Raw genomic sequence first — 21,935 nt, 5'->3', positions numbered from 1 at the left:
CTGTCCGAAATAAATACCAGTATTCCTCTATAACAAAGATGACCACTTTTTTTATCGGTTTGACTAACTAAACAGAACAAAAAAAATTAACATGAAGCCTAATAATCCATGTGTTGCAATAACGTCTAATGAAGAAATATCACTACACGTGTTTAATTTGAATATTCAAAACGATGTGAAACCAATGGTAGGGCGACAATTAGGCCGTTCAAAAAGTTGAACCCAGACCAAATTTTTAACAAGGCAAGTTATATACCAAAATGTTCGTTAAGGTGTGAAGTTTGCATAAATGGTGGCGATCTGAGAAATCCAAGATGGCGTCCAAGATGGCCGCCACAAAAGTAATGATGACTACAATGTTTAAACACACAATCATGTCTACATTTTCATATAAATTTTAATTATTTTTCTGTTTAATGTTTTACTACGATGTGTCAGATTTTATGCGTATCATTTTAACATAAATTGAATAAAATCATTATGAAGATTAAAGGTCAAGAGGTAAAATAATCGTACAACTCAAATATCGGACAGATAAAAGTATAAGTTTAGCATATGATTTCAGGACAATTTTCAGATTTCAAAGTATTTATGCAAATACATGTCCTTTAATTTATTCTCGGTGAGCAGTACTCATGGTAATGTGAACACTACTCAGTGAGCAATACTCACATTAACGTGATAACTACTCAGTGAGCAGTACTCACGGTAATGTGAACACTACACATAACTTGAGGAAGAAAATTAGACACATGTATCCATATTTATCAGTTTCTTCAAGTACTTTTCTGTTTACCTGCTTGTAATGCACATATAAAGTCACATGAATACCTTTCACAACAGTTTCACTGTAAAGCATCAATAATTGTCATTCTTTGTATCAGATAATCTTTTTGTGCCATTCTTTGAATTCTTTCAGGGGCCTCCGTGGCCGAGTGGTTAAGGTCGCTGACTTCAAATCACTTGCCCCTCGTCGATGTGGGTTCGAGCCTCACTCGGGGCGTTGAATTCTTCATGTGAGGAAGCCATCCAGCTGGCTTACGGAAGGTCGGTGGTTCTACCCAGGTTCCGGCTCGTGATGAAATAATGCACGGAGGGGCACCTGGGGTCTTCCTTCACTATTAAAGCTGGAAAGTCGCCATAGGACCTATCATGTGTCGGTGCGACGTTAAATCCAACAAAATAAAATACATTGTGTAAATAAAATTGAATTCTTTCAAAAGGATTTATAAGTTCTAATTTTCAAAACTACAAATTAGTGATAATGAATGGGTAACATTTTTATTTTAGCAGGAATTTGACCGTTTGACATATTTTTTACCTTTAATTGTAACAGTTTAAAATGTTTTACAATTCATGAAAGCTGTGTTTCAATAATTCTACAAAACAATGCATGCCAGCAGTTTATTTCATCAAAAGTTAATGAAGAAAACCTTATTTTTTACAAAAAGCACCTTTTTTATTTTATGTCGGATGTCTTGGACGCCACCTTAGATTTCTCAGCTCGCCACCATTTATGCCAATTTATGCCGCTACTTTCAGAATCTACAACTTTTTACGAACATTTCAGTATATAACATGCCTTGTTAAAAATTGGGTCCGGGTTACCCCTAGAAATAGTGGACTTTCTTGCCCAAAGTGACCCTACCAAAGAATCTGTGATATGCCTCTATAATCTGATGTATAGCCTTCGGCGCTGAAAAAGAACATACTTTCAAATAAGCTATGCTTAACACAATCTTTTCAGTTTGTAATGAATGAGACATAATTGTAAAAAAAAAGAAGAAAAAAAAAAAGATACGTGAATCATTAACTATATCTGTATTAATGATTTTCATTTTAACAATTTACTTTCCGAAGCTAGTAAATACGTTCAGTAGCCCAAAAAGATTTTAGTTTCACACTTGAGGTTTACATCTTAGCATGAATGCATTCTAATAAAAAGTAAATATCAACATATAGTGATCAAAAATAAAACATATCACATGTTTAAGAAATATACATTTGTGGTTCTTAACGTCAAATGAATTCCAATGTATACTATTATCATATGATAAATGTACAGTTTTATGTCTGAAGAATTTATCATTTTCTATTTGATTTCATTTAGGCATCAATCGATTCTACAAGAATCTACACTCAATGTTTGGATTTTACCCTAGTCCTTTCTGGAAGTTCGCCTGGGTTATAGCTACTCCATCTATATGTATGGTAATATAAATACATTTAATCAGTTTTATTTCTAATATTTCTGTATACTTTTTGTTCATTACCTACGAAATATTTATCTTTTGTAATTTTATTTCGCCCAGAATGGTTCTACTTAATAATATAATGCAGAAAAGAAAGGTTCAGTGTTTTATCTAGTGTTTAATAAAATCTAGCAATATCCTTTTGGAAATATAGAACGCAGCTTATCATTCAAATAACAGACTCCGTTTGATTTCAGGCCATTTCGCATATACACCAAACTGAAACTGAACCAACCCCGTTTTGTTGTTGTTGTTTCGGAATCGGCTAGGGCTTTCATTTCTACGCCGAATTTCGGTCCAAATCTCTAGGTGAAAATCTAGCTTATGTCCCTCTTCTCCATAAGAAAGCTCAGGAATAAGAAATGTTTTACATGATTATCTAGTCGGTAGCCTCACTATATATGAGCAACCTTTTTTTATCAGTTTTATATTGTTAGATTACTTGTATATCTTTTCAGGGCGTTTTCCTATTCTACATCGTGCAGTTCGAACCTGTGAAATATTTGACATATGAGTACCCAACCTGGGCTCATGGCATCGGTGCCATGATGGCGCTGTCATCTGTGGGGCTCATACCTACATATATGATCTATCTTTTCTTTGTGACCCCTGGAACAGTTTTAGAGGTTCGTATTTTTCAATCATATAGAATCGCTGTCTTACTGTTAGAAACAACAAAGATTACAGTATGACCAAGGTTGAAAATGCCGCCAAACATCCGCTAACCCTTACCCTGTTAAATTTCTCAAATGGACCTGTCCATCTTTCAATTTGGACAGTACCAGTAACTATTAAAAGGGTTGCTTACCAAAAAGATACTTACTGAATGGCGAACAGTGCAGATCTTGATCAGACTGCACGGATGTGCAGGCTGATCATGATCTATACTGGTCGCAAAGGCAGATTCAATCGTGTGTTGACCTGCAGAGAAAGGTCACCTGTCAATAAATATCATTTTTGTGCTGATATTCATCAACTTTACAAATCTGAAACGTAGATTTCAGAATGTTAAAATATTATTTTGCTCTTTCATTGTTACATGAATTAGTTAAAGTTATGAAACTTTGCATGAATGTTTGTTCTGTAGATACAGATAGCTAAGTAAATGCATTAGTATAATTATACTATCAACAAAGGTATGACAAACTGAATATTTGGACCTCTTTACTTTAAATCTTGGTGAATACGGGCCAAATAAAGTATAGAATTTGTATGAAAAAATGAAGATAATATACCATTTATTGTCATTTTGTCAGAACATTGCTTCCCTTTACAGAAATTCTTAAAATAGAACTACACGATTTTCTCATGTAGCCAATGGTTTTGTTTTGAAAATTCTTTCGTGCAAAAAAACTGAAATAGAGCATTAACAACATAAAAAATAAAGTTATTTTTGTAACATTAAAGAAACGTTTATTTGCTTATTGCAGCGATGCAAGTCCATGTTTAGACCAGAAATCAAGCTTCCGGGTAACCAAGCAGTAGTGGATGCGCCGCCATCTTACTCGGAAGTGACGATGCAGGTGACACGTGACGGCATCGTTCAGTTTTGATATAACGGCATCGTTCAGCTTTGTGAGACGCCTTGAAAACCGTTGCTATTGGACACCGTTTTATCAAAGCAATAAAATGACTGAAACAAGATGTCGGCGATCACGTTTTCTGTGGTTTCAACAATTAGAAAAGATCTTCAAGATTTTTAAATTTTGAGGTTTAGAGACACAAAATTGGTCTTGATGGTTATTTAATAGTACAGGATATATAAGTTCCATGTAGCAGACTTTTGGGTCAGCTTTAGAGATGTCTCCTCAAATCATGATAAGTTAAGTCCATTATATATTTTGAGTGCGTGACTCACGCAGTAAATATAGTCTTCTGCATTATTTCACACACTACATTAGTCTTGTTTCCAGTAAATACTGCCCACACCATTTTTAAATCACATTTCTAAAGATTAAAAAACAAACAACTGGCAAAAAGTTCCTAATTTTGAAAAGTTTAGCATAAATCTGAAGGTATGCCAGTTTATCAGCAATCGTATTTAGTATTTGTTTATGTATTTAAAGATTCTTTGGTTTTTATCCTGTTAGCTGTTTCAACAAATTTATGTATTAATGTAAAATAATAATGTATATATTTGTGTATTGAATATTGTTATAATAAATAGCAGTTTATCAAGACGTTCTAGTCAAAATATATATATGAATATACGGTGATAGCATGCACTTTGATATATTAAAAAACGGTGTTTCCTATTTGATGTACATTAGGAAGAGAAATACAAAATGCTTTTTGTATTAGAATTTTTATCATTAATTTTTAATTGCTGCTGAAGCAAGGGAAAAAACTTTATCCTCATATAAGGTAGTTCTGCACGGTTGCATCTATCTTTTTTTACAATGTAAAATTTGATTAAGTTCTGATGTTGTTTTTTTTTTTTTTCAAAATTTTAGAATATACTTAGAAAATTCGACAAATAAAATACCATAGGGTCGTGTACTTGATTTTTTTTATTTGCTAGACTGATGCGAAAATAAATAAACCTCACACAAGTTTTCATTATGGAAGCCTTTGAGAAAATCACAATTTTGATAACATTTTCGCGAATGTAAAGTTTTGTACAATGTAGATTTAAATGACACTTCTCGCAGTCGTAAAAAAACCCATATGATTATAAATGATTAAATGAAATGTGTACGTTCGTGTGCTTGATTTGAAATATTTGCCTATGATTAAAAGAGAGATCCGCACACTTCAAGCTGATTTCAAGAAATAATTGACATAATTTGGAATAATATATTTAGTCTATCAAACGTTTCAATATCATTTTTTGTCTTTAAAAAGATAGTTACGTCGCTATAGATCGCTATTAATTTCATAAAATTATTTTCAAATCCGCATGACGAGTCCAGGTGTTATTTTAAGTTATCCGGGTAAATGACTTTATGCCATTATTTCCAATTTACCAAACGTGCAGAACTACCTTGACAAAATCTTTTGATAATTAATTTTGTTGATATAACTATATGCATGCATGTTGTAAAAGTGAAATAAAGGTATTTGATTTTCTATGAAAATGCTTACCTTGTTTGTATGCCTAAACCCGGCCATTTCTACACTTTGATGGGTAGTACCTTAAGTACTGATTAAATCATCTATTTTGTAACAAGTATGTATTCTTGATTTCATTTTGAATATAAAACAATACCATTGATAGTGTACACTTTTCTATGGAACTTCTAGGGTACTAAGTTGCAATTATTATTTTAAGATGTATAAATTAGTTTTGAAAAATTGCAAAACGTGACCACATTTGTTACTGGAGCTTTAAAAACTTTTAGAATATCTTTATTCGTAAAAATGCAACCATATGCGAGGGTCATTCTAAAAAATGACAACCGACGGCAGAAAAATCTAAGTCTCGCCTTGATATGGTCTTGAGTGACTTAAAAGTACCACTCCCAAGTGCTTTATTCGATAAATATTTTGCACCCAACCATCATCTTTGTCACCACAGAAAAGAGGAAAAAATCAGAAGGACATTGGTTTGGTGAGTAAGCAGGATGATTGATTTGTACCACTTTTTCATCTCTCGCGATTGCGACTATAAGTGAGATGTTAAAGTTTACTCGTTTCTTTGGCAAAAGAAAATCTTAGATCTTGATTTACAACGATAAGGCAAAGGGTAAGAAAGTACCACGACTACAATGCACAAGTAAACGAAAAGCAAGCACACCATACAACTTTTATTTGTGCGAACTAGAAGAACCATGTTCGTCTACAAAACGAGATATATATATATATATATATAGTAAGACAGTTTTCTGAAATGATTTCGAAATTTGAACAGTTGTGAAAATGGATGCTGTGAAAGAAAGCCCATACTTATTTAATGTCCTACAAACTAAAAATGATCGGAAAGCACACGTATTTCGCTTCTAGTCACATGTATTTGTGGAATAACCGACTGAAGCTTTGGACGTCCGTTAACCGTAGGTACCAATGTCTATAGTGGTATCTGGTATCTGGTCTAGCACTACCGGCAGGTAGCGCGATAACCAGGACCACAAGAACTGCTCCTTACGGATACATACTTGAACGTAGCGAATGTAATATCTAGAATTTTCAAGCATTTTTTAAATATATTGACCCATTTTTTATATAATGTTTCAAAACGCTTTCAATTTAATATAAAAGACAAAGCAGCTGTCAAAATAGAGAATACAGATAACATTCCTTTCAATGTTGCGCTATTCCACTTTCATAATCAGTTACCTAGGGTTTTCGCATATTACTTAAAACAAAATACACACAATTCATGATTTAACCCTTATTTTATTGTACAACTTAGCAACGCTGTTTGAAATTTTCGTTTGGTTGTATTTAAAGACCACTACGGAAAGGCATTAGTGCCAGCTGTGGGCAATTTATTAATTTTCAGTAACGAATATATGTATATGCAGGTTTGGACATATGATGCTGATTACTATTTGTTACCTTTTAAAATTGTTCAATTTTTTATTATTTACATTGACATCAAAAGGGTTAGATCAAACGCTTTTACAGGGGACCTCCATGGCCGAATGATTAAGGTCACTGATTTCTGATCACTTGCCCCTCACCGGTACTGGAGCTGGCTTTCGGTAGGCCGGTGGTTCTATCCAAGTATAACCGCCCTTCATAAAATAATGAACGGAGGGGCACTTGGTGTCTTCCTCTTGAACCAAAAACTTGTAAAAGTCGCCCGATGACTTAAATTGTGTCGGGGTGACGTTAAACAGATAATAAAACACTCTGCCAAGATTAGTTCATTGCTTGAGGACACAGGGTGATAGAAGAGGATTTAATTTTGCTTACCAGGCGTGCGTATTTAGGAAAACATAAGAAAGAGTTTCATGTTTAGATTATTGATCGGACAAATTGTCACATGGTTTCACAACTCCACATTCGGTCATGTAGTGACTGTCATAGCAATTTTGAAATTCATTCAAACGTGAATCTGCATGGCTGTGAGAAAAAAAGAGTGTGATGCGTGCGTGAAATGTTAAATTCAAAAACAAAACGTTCCGCATACACTGGTTTATTGTTCAATTCAAAATCAAAGCATCTCGCATACATCTGTAAATATTAAAGATTGGTTTATTTTTAAAGGGTTACGATAAGTGTGACCCATGTCTTGCAGTTTTCGGCACATTCGCATAATTAATTTGTAAAGGAATGAAGTTTGCCCACACAATGAAAATGAACGTTTTGAGTTGTATTATACAGATGTTCTCGATTTTGTCACTGCTATAAACTATCCTTATATTTCTAACTTCTACAGTTTCATAATTTTTCAGTGCTAAAATGTGCGTTTTTACGTCTACTAATGTGCCCAGGTTTTCCACTACTTCAAATATCATTTTTGACGTCTTCACGTCATTTTCCTTACGTCGACAGTAAAGCAACGTCGTAACGTCGACGTTCAAACAGAACGCTAGCAACGATCTAATCTAGCAGTCAAACACGCACAGAGAATGTTTCGGAATTTTTACGCAGAACAGAACATGACAGACCCAAGAGACAGTTGGTATAAGCCAAACCTGCTCTACAATATTCATTACAGAGAGTAATAATTTAAATGTTTACATAAAGCAAAGCATTATGTATAAAACTAACGTTTTTGGTACAACAGCAACAAAAACAATAACAACAACTATAATAATAATAATAATAATAATAATAATAATTATGATGTTGCAGATTTATCTAACGGGGAAACACATCCGACACAATATCCAGGAATAGTCCCCTCCACGGAATGAAGCGTGTTATATTCACCTCGATCCCCAACCACCACCCTAAGAGTGTCTTAAACTTATAGATATTTAATTATGACATTCAGAAAAGTTTCTGAATCAACGTATTTTTACCTCCCTTTATTATTTTTGTTCATTCCATATATAGAGGGGAATATCTACTTCTACATCTTTCACCCAACCGTCGAATTCCGACTATCACTGCGGCCTGTCAGAGAAACATTGTTAAAGAAAGATATTTACAATGTTAAGAAATAATATAAAGACAGTATGCTACAGTTAAAATAGGACAGAAGCATGTGATTACTATTACCGCCAACCTCTCTAAATATACTGAGACTTGGGCTAGATTTGACATAGGTTGATAGGAGTTCCAGTGTCGGATGGTCCTTGTGAAGTAGGAGTTAGAAAAGTACTGAGTGTGAGGCATAATGATTAAATAATTTAGGTTTCTATTCCTGGATAATGCCACACTTTGATATGGACAGTCTTGCATGAGACCCTATGCAGCAACATGCGTCTATAAATAAACATAAATTATGAAAGGCCATAATTACCAATCGATGAGAAAAGAATTTAGATCTATCTCAAGATTTGCGATCTATTTTACTTAAATGTTCACTGTTTGGTTACGGCATACAATGTTTCAGATGGAAGGATGACCTTAATGTTCTAGAATAAATATCCGAAGCAAATGTAGGTGGATCTTTGAGATATAGTGTATTTTGAGGAATATACAGCTACCCAATGTAGGATTTGAACCCATGAACCCCTGCTTGCAAGTCTGGCGCTCTACCATTTGAGAAAACCGGGTTTCTGCTTACTCAGAAGCATCAAACCTCCTCACTTAAATTTGAATTTAACATTACAGTGAAATCGAGGAAAAGAGGAGATATTTACAATCTCGCCAGCAATTACATACTAATTTTTTACAAACAGAAATGGTCACTCGACTTAGCTATTTCCGGAAGTAAATATGTATTCAAACTGAAGAAGCGCATGATCTAGATAGTCAGATCACCGCAAATTATGGTGGACTTTGCTATTGGGTAATTTTAGATATCGACGAAATTACAGTACCACACTTAACATGATATGAGCTCTGAAAAAAACCCAAGACCACACTGTTGCTTTCAAGCTCAATGCATTTGATGTTCTAATCCATTCCCAGAAGAAAACCGATTTAACTGCTAGACTTTCAGAAATCAAATTAATCGTTAAAAATATATGACAACGTTTAGTACTTACAGGGGGAAAAAGGATATCAACTGGTCAGCTTCCAACAGCGTATAAAGCTCCTACAAAATACCACATACTTTACAAAACCTGGGCACTGTCGGCTGTAACTTCTCGCATTTGTTGTAATTTGAGACGAAAACATCCACACTCTAACTGTAATACTCGAACCCAAGACCCTGCTTTCAAGCCATGTGTTCCACAGGCGCTTGAATCTCAGAATAAAATGAAAATATATACAAGTTAGGTTTCTTGAAATATGTCATCCAGTGTAGTTCCGTAAACGATGTAACAAATGGAATTTCAAGCTCTCGCGACTGTCTTTTAAAAAACGAACTAATTCATCTGTTAAGACAATAGCACGTTTTCCTAAATTATTCAACAACATTCAAAAGATGCATGTGGTGTCATTGGTTATAAAGCGTTTACACATTTCTAACTATAATATGTGACAATAGTACATTTATTAGAACTAGCTCAAGTGGAATATTCCCAGCATGCTGTCGTTATTACAGCTAGCATGAGAACTTATTGCAAATTTCCTTGCATAATAAATATACAGCCGGCAGAGATTCTGTTTTGACTTTGGTGTAAACAACATTTCAGTTTACACCAATTATCTTCGTTCAGTGACATGGTGTCATTATCTATTAGCATATGTATATAGAGTTGTATCTTTGCAAATTCTCTAGTTGTATCTAATATGAATTAGAGTAAATCATTCACATGAACCAAAAACAATGTATAGGACTTAAAACATACCAATGTGCAATATCTACATTAACGGTTAAAATATTTACTTTTGTTGAGTCAATACATGTACTTTGGAATAAGCTAAAACGAAGTGGCCTTGTGAGGACTTACTTCTGAGAATTAACAAAATCCAATACAAAAATCAAGCATACACCTTTCATGTTATTCAACCAATAACTCTACAGAGTAAACGGCCTATTAGACTAAAAAATCCAAGGGTTGTGAGCTCACATGCTCTCTCCTTCGACTAAGATTAGTAACGTTCAAACAGATTTTATAAGTGTCCCGTGTTTTGGCGAATTACAAACAGCAAGCTTAAAGACCCACCATAACCTAGTGACTTACTTTTTCCTCTGACATGAACTTCGTGATAATCATTCTGATAAATACTGGTATAATACAGCTATATTACAAAATGACAGGCGGACAATTTGGGCCCTCCCTAAATAAATAAGTGTTCACAACTTAATGTGCATATTTGTAAAGTCAATCTCTTTTCAGTATAGTTTTAAAAACATTGATAAAAAACAAATCCTACACAGTAGAAACAAAATGTGGTCTAAACTCAATATACATGTACCAAATACTGTGTATTCTTCTCTATTTGTTAATAACATGTTTAGATATTAAACACATTGTCTTGGTCTAATATATATCACAGCCAGTTTGTAACTAGATACTTGTATGTCTCAATTTTTTATGAAAATAATGTAAACTTACCATCATAGAAATACATCAGAAAACAGTTATTTTGTGGTGCGTTTAAGGAATTAAGAACCAGGGAAGCGTCTGGAATTTCAGTGTATTCTAATTTAGAAATATCTTACAACTAAACATTACTAACAGTCTTCTAGTACAGTCGCCCATGTGTTGCCAGTGACGACTACAAATTGGCTTAAACACACTGTTCTGTAATCGATGGAATCTTATGTTTAAGTACTAGCCTGTAGCAAAATAATTTGATCCTTGTATGAACTATAATGTATTTTACTGCACTTCTATTTCAGGACCTCCTAATCCACCAACACCACCAACACTATCAACACTACCTAAGATGATTGTACTTACAAGGGAATTCAACCCAAGTGTATGTACCTGCGGTGAACACGGGTGTGTCACACATTACAGGATGGAGAGGGAAGTTGTTTGGTCAAGTAAGAAGGCCAGAAACGAGGCATATTGGGAGCTAAAGGAAGATATTCAAGCCAAGAGAAGCGCCAAGGCGCATAGGGAGCTAAAGGAACATATTCAAGCTGAAAGAAGTGCCAAGGCAAAAACTGAAAGCATCGTTGACGTAGGTGATGACAGTGGCGGAGACGAGATTGAAGACGACGATCGCAAAAGTAAAGATGACGAAGAATGGAAGATACGAATTGATACTAGAAGCAGATGCAGTGACAGAGATGGCGTTTCCAACAGCTTGCATAGATTTGATGCCCATTCACAGCAACACAAACCGGATACTGACGACGTGTTACAGATACCTAGTACTTTGGTTGAACTGGAGGTGGCAGATAACGAAGACTTTGGTTCAGCTTTTGGCATCTTGAGTGTGTACTGTGACAGTGAACTGCATACATGGTAATTAAATTGAAGTATCATTTATAATTAGAGATGGCATACAATCTAAAAGTTCTTTTATTACATCATAACCATTTTGTCTCGTTTTGTTTTTTATAATACATGTACATGTATAAGATAAATATAACATGAACTAGTATTCAAGATGAACTAATTAGAATGTTGTTTCGATGCAACATGTCTGTTAAGTAATAGACATTTAGTTTATTTAGTTTGATGCAAATTACAAATGAATTTTTTTTTGTGACGTGAACTGAAAATATGCGTATAAATCTAACACTGTTTCTTTTTCTTGTCTATTTCAGGAACTGGAAGAATGAATTCACTGGGTGAAATGTTCAGTTGCAAAATATTACAGATAACAGTTTACAATTTTTTTTTTTTACATTTTACGTTAAAATAAATGTTCCCATTTTTTGCGGCAGTCTGTTTTCAGTTGACCCAGTCCGAAGACTTATATGTAATTAAAATACTTATCTTGAAAGTTTTAGCTCCATTTATCTCACTTCTGAAAAATGATTATGTTCTCAACATTTGGAAAGGAAAACACTCCTATTCCCTCCCCGTGCTTCATCCACACTGTTTTCACCTTTCAGTGTTTAGGACCTCCCAGCGCACCTAAATTATTGGGGGCGATTAGGGCTGTTTCCTCAGTTTGTGCAAGTATTCCATGAAGATTTGAATAACACATGACGGACAAATTGTGTATAATTCGCAACAGGAAAAGAGTGTAAAATCAAGAACCATTCCAATTTTTAGTGGCGACCATAGGTGGATGCCACGTTTTGTCATTGTTACGAAGGGAGTGTAAACTAACACTTAAAACAACTCACAGTAGTTAACGAACTAAAATTCTTCTCTGTCTTAAAATGTTAAAGCAGGCTTTTTCTGCGTAATTTCTCCTCAACAAATAGATTATCACAATAACTATCTGTAGTTCTAATAGATTTATACAATTCTTCTCTATATTGCACGAAAAGGTGACTATGGAACAATATCGGGGCAAAACATGCATATTGCTTTGTGGCACTTGCCTATCAGAAAAACTGATATCAACATTTTAACAACTGAAAATCCATCTTTCATTCTTACATGCCCATTTCTCTATATGATATTCATATGGTTATATCGTCAAGACTTTCTAGTCAAAATGTATATATAAATATACAATGATAGCATGCAATTTGATATATTAAAAATGGTGTTTTCTATTTGATGTACATGGGGAAGAGAAATACAAAATGCTGTTTATCTTAGAATTTTTATCATTAAATTTTAATTGCTGCTGAAGCAAAGGGAAAGACTTGATCCTCATTTAAGGTAATTATGCACGTTCACATCTATTTTTTCTACAATGTAGAATTTGATTAAGCCCTGTTTTTTTTTCTCATCATTTAAGAATATACTTAGAAAATTCGACAAATAAAATAACACAGGGTCGTGTGCTTGATTTTTTGCTAGACTGATGCGAAAAAATTAAACCTCACACAAGTTTTCATTATGGAAGCCTGTGAGAAAATCACAATTTTTATAACATTTTCGCAAAAATTAATTTTTGTATAATGTATATTTGAATGAAACTTCTCGCAGTCGTAAATAAGTATATTGTCTATAACATGGTGAAAAGAAATGTATACGTTTTTGTGTTTGTCTTTGAGATATTTGCCCATGATCAAAAAGAGATCTGCACATTTCAAGCCGATTTCGAAACATTATTTGGACTTATTTAATCTATCAAACGTTTTAATATCATATTTTATCTTTAAAATGTAGTATCATTGCCGTTTAAATAGATTTATTCACGGACCGCTATTAATTTCATAAAATTATTTTCAATACCGTATGCCGAGTCCAGGTGTCATTTTAGGTTATCCGAGTAAATGATTTTATGCCAATACTTCCAATTCATCAAACGTGCAGAACTACCTTGACAAATCTTTTGATAATTAAAATATTGTTAATATAATTATATGCATGCATGTTGTAAAAAATGAAATAAAGGTACCTTTAGTACTGTTTTCATCACCTACTCTGTGACAGATATTTTTTCTTGATTCCTTTTCAAATATTATTAGTTACACTGCTTGTTGGTGACAGGATACGGGATATACGCTGTCGAGGAAATCCATATCACTGTCGAGGAAATCCATATCAGGCGAGAGCGAAGCTCACCAACAAGCAGTGTAACGATTTTATCTTGCCGACTACCTTTTACATCCTCGCTGTAATTGACATAACTTTTATATTAATAAAGCTATTTACAGTGCAGACTGGAATCCTGCAATTTTCTCTGGTCATCATGCTTTGATTATAGTTGATTAACATCAGCCATGAAATGCAAAATGAATTGTATTTTGACTGACTCACAAAACACAGAAGCTCATTTATACAGATTATGAACTGGTTTTGAAAAACTTGTATGTTCCATCCTTTCGAAAAATTATCAGATTACACGATGTCAGAAATGTCTTAAAACTTCGGCTTTCTCTACTATTGTAATGACTTTACGCTGGTGAAAACTCCCAAATATTTTTAACATAACCATAAAGGGACTTGCTCTTTAACAGAAAGAACATACACCCCAATCAGTCAAAATCTTATGTAATTGTACCATCAATAGAACGCGCGTGTCCTACCGAAACGAAAATGTAGAGCACAGCTTGGTGATAAGTACTAAAGCAAAAATATTTAAAAACAGCTTAAGACTTTTCAGCAACGTAATCATACTCAAAAACAACTAATCCATTACAAAACTAACTGACTTTAAATTGCCAAAACATTCTATATCAGGAAACAATCGTGATAGTAAAAATGCCTAGTTTATAATGAGATCTATAACATATGCTTAAATCTATAGTGCACTGTGCAGCTCTTGGCATTTTTTGTCATTAAAGCAATAAATTTAAAATTACTAGGATGGTTCCAATAGTATTTCTTGATATAATAAACACAGAGTTATTTGAATATGCTACATTCAGGTACAGAATGGTACTCGTCCTCAAGAATGTTACAAAATGGGCATATACGTTCATTAAAAGGGACACAAACCGGCTTTCTCCATCTATCTGATTCAACAGCTAATCTATGAGATGACATTCGTAAACGTGATAAAGCTATTCTATATTTACTGATAGTCATAACATTTAAGTATTTACTAAAACTGAAGCTAACTATTGTTCTAAAGAATACAGACTTGTCGATTCTTCCAATCTGTTATTAAAATCAGTCAGCCATAGGTCTCTTATTCTTTGCCTTAGAATGAAAATAAAATATTCTTTGTTTTCGACACCTTGATTTAGCCATACATGTTCAAAACTTTGCTTTACAAGTATTCGCTTAATATTTGTCAACCAGTTTGTTATGTTTGGGTCATTAACAGTGTCATTATTTAACATTGAGTATGTTTGCTTAATATATTTGGATTCTGTGCATGTACATATTTTTAACCAATGTTTAATAATATTGAAAATCCTGTATGAAACTATGCTTTGTCTTCCAAGTTCGCCATATACAAAGTCATTTTGTGTTGCTGTTTTAACACCAAACAGTCTTTTACAAAAAATAAGATAAGTTCTTTCTACCTGTGAGGCTTTATAGAAACCCCACACCTCTGAAGAATACGTTAAAATTGGCATATTTAATTTGTCAAACAGATCTAATGTGTGTCTAGGCGACAAATCTGTAAACTTGTATATATACTTATTCATTTTGAATATCGCCTTTATAGCTTGTCCAGCTAACAGTTTGTCATATTCGTAGTATGAGCCACCTGAGGTAAATAACACACCCAGATATTTGAAGCTTGATACAATCTCTAATTTTTTATCGTTATACATAAAACATAAGTTCTGTGGCAATCTGACCGATTTTCTAAACACGAAAATTTTTGTTGTTTTCTTTGTGTTCACTACTGATTTCCACCTTTGACAATATTCTGCTAGGATATTTAACGAATCCTGTAATTCAGTTGCGCTTTTTGAAAATAGAATGATATCATCGGCATATAACAACGAAGATATATTTATCATACCAATATCAATACCCTCTATACCTTTATCATTAAATGTTTGTTCTCAATCATTCAAATACACACTAAAGAGAATGGGCGATAGACTTTCACCCTGTCGTACCCCTAAACTGCAGGAAAACGCATCACTTACATTATCATTGCTTTTCATTCGTTACTTGACATTATTATACATGGATTTTATAACATTTAATATATTTCCTGTTACACCATATTGCAATAATTTACACCATAAGACATCCCTTACAACAAAGTCGAAAGACTTTTGAAAATCAACAAAAGCACAGTACAAATTATCCTTATTATTTAAACAATGATTTATCAGACCATTTAGAACAAAACTATTATCAGGTGTGCCCATGTGTTTCCTTAATCCAGCCTGGGCTTCAACGTAGTTGAAATAGTTTTCAGCCAAGCGATCAAGTCTGTTATTTAAAATACGGCTAAACAGTTTCCCCAGCGTACTTAATAACGCAATGCCACGATAGTTGGCTGGGTCACTTATAGCCCCAGCCTTAAAAATTGGAACAACAAAGCCCTGACTCCACTGCTCAGGGAAATAACCCTTGCTTAAACAACTATTGAACAACACATGGAAATAACTAATTAACTGATCCATACCGTATATGAACATTTCATTTATAAACAATCTGGGTAATAAACCAGTTTTGGAAGGCAGGAGCTGTTAGAATTTTTGTTGTGTTGCCTTTAGAAAAAAATAACATTGTAGAAGATGTGACCTAATTAACCGTTTAACATTTTTGTAAAAAATACTTTTAACGGTAAGATACGATTTAATAGATTAATTGATATGTGTGAACATATGATATTGCCATACATTCTTTGTCATCCGCCGTCGGAAATATTTAAAAATTCAACCCTATGCCTAGAAATCATCAAGATAAACATTCTTACCAAGATTCATGAAGATAGGGTCATAAATATGGCCCCAAGAGTGTTAACAAGCCTTTCCTTTGATCTTACCATGTGACCTAGTTTTTGACCCCATATGACCCAGTTTTGAACTTGGCACAGGAACTATCAACTTAAACTTTCTGACTAAGTTCCATGAAGATAGAGTCATAAATGTGGCCTCTAGGGTGTAAACAAGTTTTTCCTTTGATTTGACCTGGTGATCTAGTTTTGACCTCATATGGCACATTCTATGCTAGTTTGTATCAAAACAAAGCATAAATGAAGCCTCTATAAGGCTGAAATGGCCAAAATAGAAAATGTTGGCCCTTTTCAGGGGCAATAACTCTAGAACCCATGATGGAATCTAGCCGATTTTCGAAAGGAACCGAGATCTTATTGTGACTTAAGTTGTGTTTAAGTGTGGTTAAAATCAAATGTAAAATTCACCTTTATCGTGTTCACAAGGTAAAAATGAACAAAATTTGGCTCTTTCAGGGGTAAATTAGAGGCCATAACTCCGGAACGTATGACTGGATCTGACAGATTCATCAAGGTATCCAAGACCTATTGTTGTTAAAGATATCTTGCAAGTTTGTATCAAATACAACCATAAATGAAGTCTGTATATGGCTGCAAAAGCCAAAACAGTAAAATTTGGCCCTTTAAGGGGCCGTAACTCTGGAACCCATGATGGGATCTAGCCAGTTCTCGAAAGGAACCGAGATATTATGCCAATACAAGTTGTGTGTAAATTTAGTTAAAATCGGTTGCAAAATGTGGTCTCTATCGACGGACGGACGACGGACGGATTGACGAAGGGCGATGTGCAGAACCCATGAGTCAGCCATTTCAGCTCAAGGACAAGGTCACAACTCAAGGTCAAAGGTTTGAGCCTTCCATTTCGTGTCCGCTCTGTATCTCCTAAACCCCTTGAAGGATAATCACGAAACTCAGGTCAAATGATCACCTCATTAAAACGATGTGCAGAATCCATAAGTCAGCCGTGTCGGCTGAAGGTCGAGGTCACAAGTCAAGGTCAAAGGTTTGAGCCTTCCATTTCGTGTCTGCCCTGTATCTCCTAAACCCCTTGAAGGATAATCACAAAACTCGGGTCAAATACTCATCTCATCAAGACGATGTGCAAAACCCATAAGTCAGCCGTGTCGGCGTAAGGTCGATGTCACAAGTCAAGGTCAAACGTTTTAGCCTTCCATTTTGTGTCTGCTCTGTATCTCCTAAACCCCTTAAAGGATTTTCATGAAACTGGAGTCAAATGATCAACTCATCACGACGATGTGCAGAACCCATAAGTCAGCCGTGTCGGCTTAATGTCAAGGTCACGAGTCAAGGTCAAACGTTTGAGCCTTCCTTTTTGTGTCTGCTCTGTATCTCCTAAACCCCTCGAAGGATTTTCATGAAACTGGGGTCAAATAATCACCTCATCAAGACGATGTGCAGAACTCATGAGTCAGCCATGTTGGCTCAAGGTCAAGGTCACAACTCAAGGTCAAATGTTTGAGCCTTCCATTTTGTGTCTGCTATGTATCTCCTAAACCCCTTGAAGGAACTTCAAGAAACTTGGGTCAAATGATCACCTCATCAAGACGATGTGCAGAACTTACAAGTCAGTCGTGTCAGTTGATCACCCCAACAAGAGGATGTGCAGAACTCATGAGTCAGCCATGTTGGCTCAAGGTCAAGGTCACAACTCAAGGTCAAAGCTTTGAGCCTTCCATTTTATGTCTGCTCTGTATCTCTTAAACCCCTTGAAGGATTTTAATATGATTTGGCTGTAATATTACCCTTATCAAGACAATATGCAGAATTCAAAATTCACCCCTGTCAGCTTAAGGTCAAGGTCACAACTCGAGTGTTTAATGGTTCCACCCAATACCATCAACCCTTTCACTATCCATAACAGTGGCGGGGGATACAGCTGTCTTTTAGACTGCCTTGTGCCCTTAAGTGTCATTTTTATACATTCCTTTCGTGATAACGATACACTACGGTTGCCCTAAAATTGGACTGGTTTTTGATTTTACACTCTTAGGCAGGGTCCTCCGTGGCCGAATGGGTAAGGTCGCTGACTTCAAATCACTTGCCCCTCATCAATGTGGGTTCGAGCCTCAATCGGGGTGTCGAATTCTTCATGTGAGGAAACCATCCAGCTGGCTTACGGAAGGTCGGTGGTTCTACCCAGGTGCCCGCTCGTGATGAAATAATGCACGGAGGGGCACCTGGGGTATTCCTCCACCATCAAAGCTGGAAGATCGCCATATGACCTAAAATTGTGTCGATGCGATGTTAAGCCCAACAAAATAAATAAATACACTCTTAGGCAAATTTGCTGGTTGCAAATTCTACACAAACAGTCAGTCATGTGTTATTCAAATTTCCATGAAATAGTTACACAAATTGAGGAAGCAGCCTCAATCGCTGCCAATAATTCAGGTGCGCATGGGGGTCCTAAACACGGAAAGGTTAAAATAGTGTGGATGATTCATTGGAGAATGGGAGTGTTTTCCTTTTCCAATGCTGAGACATAGAGAATCCATCATTGGTCTTCGGTTAAGATCAGAAAATCCCAACCCGAGGGCGCACCGCTCAAGTCTTAAACGAGGCTGAGCCGAGTTTAAGACTTGAGAGGTGCGCCCGAGGGTTGGGATTTCCGATCTTCACCGGACACCAATGATGGATTCTATTTCTCACTTACCACAACAGAAACAATAAAAACAAGCATAAAAATATGAAACTACTTAAAACGCGGGAAATTGGCGTCCGTAAGCGTTTTTTTTTTTTTTTTTTTTTTTTTTTAGTTTATTAATCAAGTCAAGGCCCATAAGGGCATCTGACAACAATTATAACAATAACAGTTATAGTAACAAAATCAGAACAGCATGTAAAACATGACAAATTATTGCAGAAGTAACTGATAATGTGGAGGATGAGAACTATTTATCTGAAAGTAGACATAATTTTCTTACAGAAAACAGCCAGTTTTAACAAAGTATTCTTATTGTCATTGTTTATAAGGATAGAAAATTTGACAGTATTTGGATATTTAAAATAAAATTCATCTATATATTTTTTCCTATCAACACTGAAATATTTGCAATCAAAAAGATAATGAAATTCATCTCCTAAAATGTTACTGTTACACAAATGACAAGTTCTTTGTTCTCTTGCAATGTTTTCAAATCTACCTTTCTCTATTGGCAACAAATGATTTATGCATCTGAATTTACAAAGTGAAATGCTAAGGTCAAAAGGTAAAAGCTTGAAATATTTTTCAAATACAAATTCGTGTTTATACATTCTATAATTTAAACATTTGCTTGAGTTATTAACTGAATAGTTCCAGTTTTGTATAAACTGATCTTTAATTCTAGTGTTAACAAGATTTTTGAAGGAGTTAAAAGAGTGAATCTTCTGATCAAACCAAAAATTAGATATACCAAGAGAATCTAAACTATCTTTGACATAACATAAACAGTTAAATTTCTTGTTTTGCCTCTGAGACAGTGAGAGACAAGTTCTGTACAAAATATTACAAATTTTATCTTCCTTGGAGCTTATTACCTTACTCCAAAAAGTTAACACTCTACATTTAATACGACTTGAAAGTGGTAAAATACCAAGATCACCATACAACATGTTATTAGGGGTACTTTGCTTCAAATTTAAAATAAGTTTTAAATATTTCAACTGAAATTTATCAACAATATCTAAATTTTCAACCCCCCATACCTCTGAGCCGTACAAGATAATAGGAGTAACCATGGTATCGAAAAGGTGCAATTGTAAATCAATAGGTAAAAACAATTTCCTGGATTTACTAATAACAGCAAACATAGCTTTTCGTGCTTGATCAACTAAATGAGCCTTAGTTCTACCGAACTTGCCATTGAATGAAATTTGAATACCTAAGTATGAGAAATGGTCAACAATTTCTAAAATATTACCCTCAAATTGAAATACTGGCGCATTACGCATACCTCTCTTATTTTTCAAAAATATGACAACTTTAGTCTTTGCGGTGTTAACCTTTAGCCCCCATGAGATGCAATACTCTGACATGGCATTAAGAGCTGACTGGAGGTCATTAGAGGTTTCTGCTAGGATGACTGTATCATCAGCATATAATAGCAAATATAACTTGAAGAAAACCTCAACATCATTATCACTTAACATATGACTAACATTGTCAGATAATAACTGAAGACCATGAAATTTACTAGACATAAAGCTATTTAAATCATTCAAAAAAAAAGAAAATAGAACAGGAGAGAGATTTTCACCCTGTCTAACTCCTGTATGACTCACAAAAAATTCAGATAGAGTACTGTTTGATTTTACACAAGACTTCGCTTTATCATACATGTTGAGAATAATTTTAAAACATTTACCATCAATATTGTAACTTAAAATCTTTCGCCATAGGAGCAATACGATTGACCGAGTCGAAGGCTTTACGGTAATCCACAAAAGCACAGTACAGTTTTTTATTATTGACAAAATACATATCTATTAACATTTTTAAAGAAAATATATGATCAACAGTGCTATAATGTTTTCTAAATCCAGCCTGTTCTTCACACAATATGTTATTGGCATCTAAGAAGGTGTTTAACCTAGTGTTTAATAAAGATGTGAACAACTTTCCAAAACAGCTTAATATAGTTATGCCCCTGTAATTGTCGGGGTCATTAATGCTACCCTTATTCTTGTACAAAGGTAAAATAACACCTTTACTCCAGATATCGGGAAAAATACCCGAGTCCAAAATGATATTGAACAAACTACAAAATACTGATAACATACTAGGGTGAACATTTTTAAGGTACTCGTTCAAAATATTGTCAAATGTCGAAGACGCCTTGTTATTGCTTAATGCATTAATTGCCCTTTCAATTTCAGGTACCGAAAAAGGTTTGTTCAAAATCTGCATTTAAATTGCTAAAATGTTCGTAAAACACAAGTGACGTCGTGATATTTCAGTGACGCACAATAACAAAGTTTCGCTTTAGTTTTATCGTTTGTAGCGTAAGGGTACGTTCTTATCATAAAGTAATGAATTTTGAATCGAGAAATACACTATAAGGAACGGAGAAAAAAGATAAAGGTACCTGATTTTTAATTATTTTACATAAATAATATGTATATTCAGTGCAAGAAAGTAGTCCGTCACAGGAGTGTGGGATAACCCATGTGAGATAAAATTTTCCAGCATTTCTAAAAATAGAGATTTTTCTGTCCGATAAGTGAGAAATGATAATTTAACAGAAGTGACATAGATGGAGGTAAAACTTTCAAGGTAAGTATGTTAATTATATATAGGTCTTCCGGCTGGGCAACTGAAAACAGACTGCCGCA

At 34.6% G+C, this 21,935-nt stretch overlaps 2 protein-coding genes across 3 annotated transcripts in view; both read left to right on the top strand.

Moving 5' to 3' along the window:
- The window catches only part of LOC123529060 (sodium- and chloride-dependent GABA transporter 1-like), a 32,314-nt gene extending 26,991 nt beyond the window's left edge, over positions 1-5,323 (top strand). For both annotated transcript variants that reach the window (XM_045309255.2, XM_045309256.2), the window contains exons 12-14: positions 2,111-2,211; positions 2,711-2,878; positions 3,683-5,323. In XM_045309255.2, coding sequence (XP_045165190.1) covers positions 2,111-2,211; positions 2,711-2,878; positions 3,683-3,805 — 392 coding nt within the window. In that variant the 3' untranslated portion in view covers positions 3,806-5,323. The remainder of the gene's footprint in view (positions 1-2,110; positions 2,212-2,710; positions 2,879-3,682) is intronic.
- A 2,415-nt stretch (positions 5,324-7,738) lies between these two features.
- On the top strand, positions 7,739-12,155 carry LOC123530233 (uncharacterized). Its single transcript, XM_053520719.1, has 3 exons — positions 7,739-7,858; positions 11,049-11,620; positions 11,926-12,155. The coding sequence occupies exons 1-3, from the start codon at positions 7,769-7,771 to the stop codon at positions 11,951-11,953; spliced, it is 690 nt and encodes a 229-aa protein (XP_053376694.1). The 5' UTR covers positions 7,739-7,768; the 3' UTR covers positions 11,954-12,155.
- The last annotated feature ends 9,780 nt before the right edge of the window (positions 12,156-21,935 follow it).

Source organism: Mercenaria mercenaria, chromosome 13 (genome assembly GCF_021730395.1).
Source record: "Mercenaria mercenaria strain notata chromosome 13, MADL_Memer_1, whole genome shotgun sequence".
Taxonomy (NCBI): Eukaryota; Metazoa; Mollusca; class Bivalvia; order Venerida; family Veneridae; genus Mercenaria; species Mercenaria mercenaria.
Note: the sequence above shows the minus strand (reverse complement) of the source record. Positions and strands in the feature narration are given on the sequence as shown.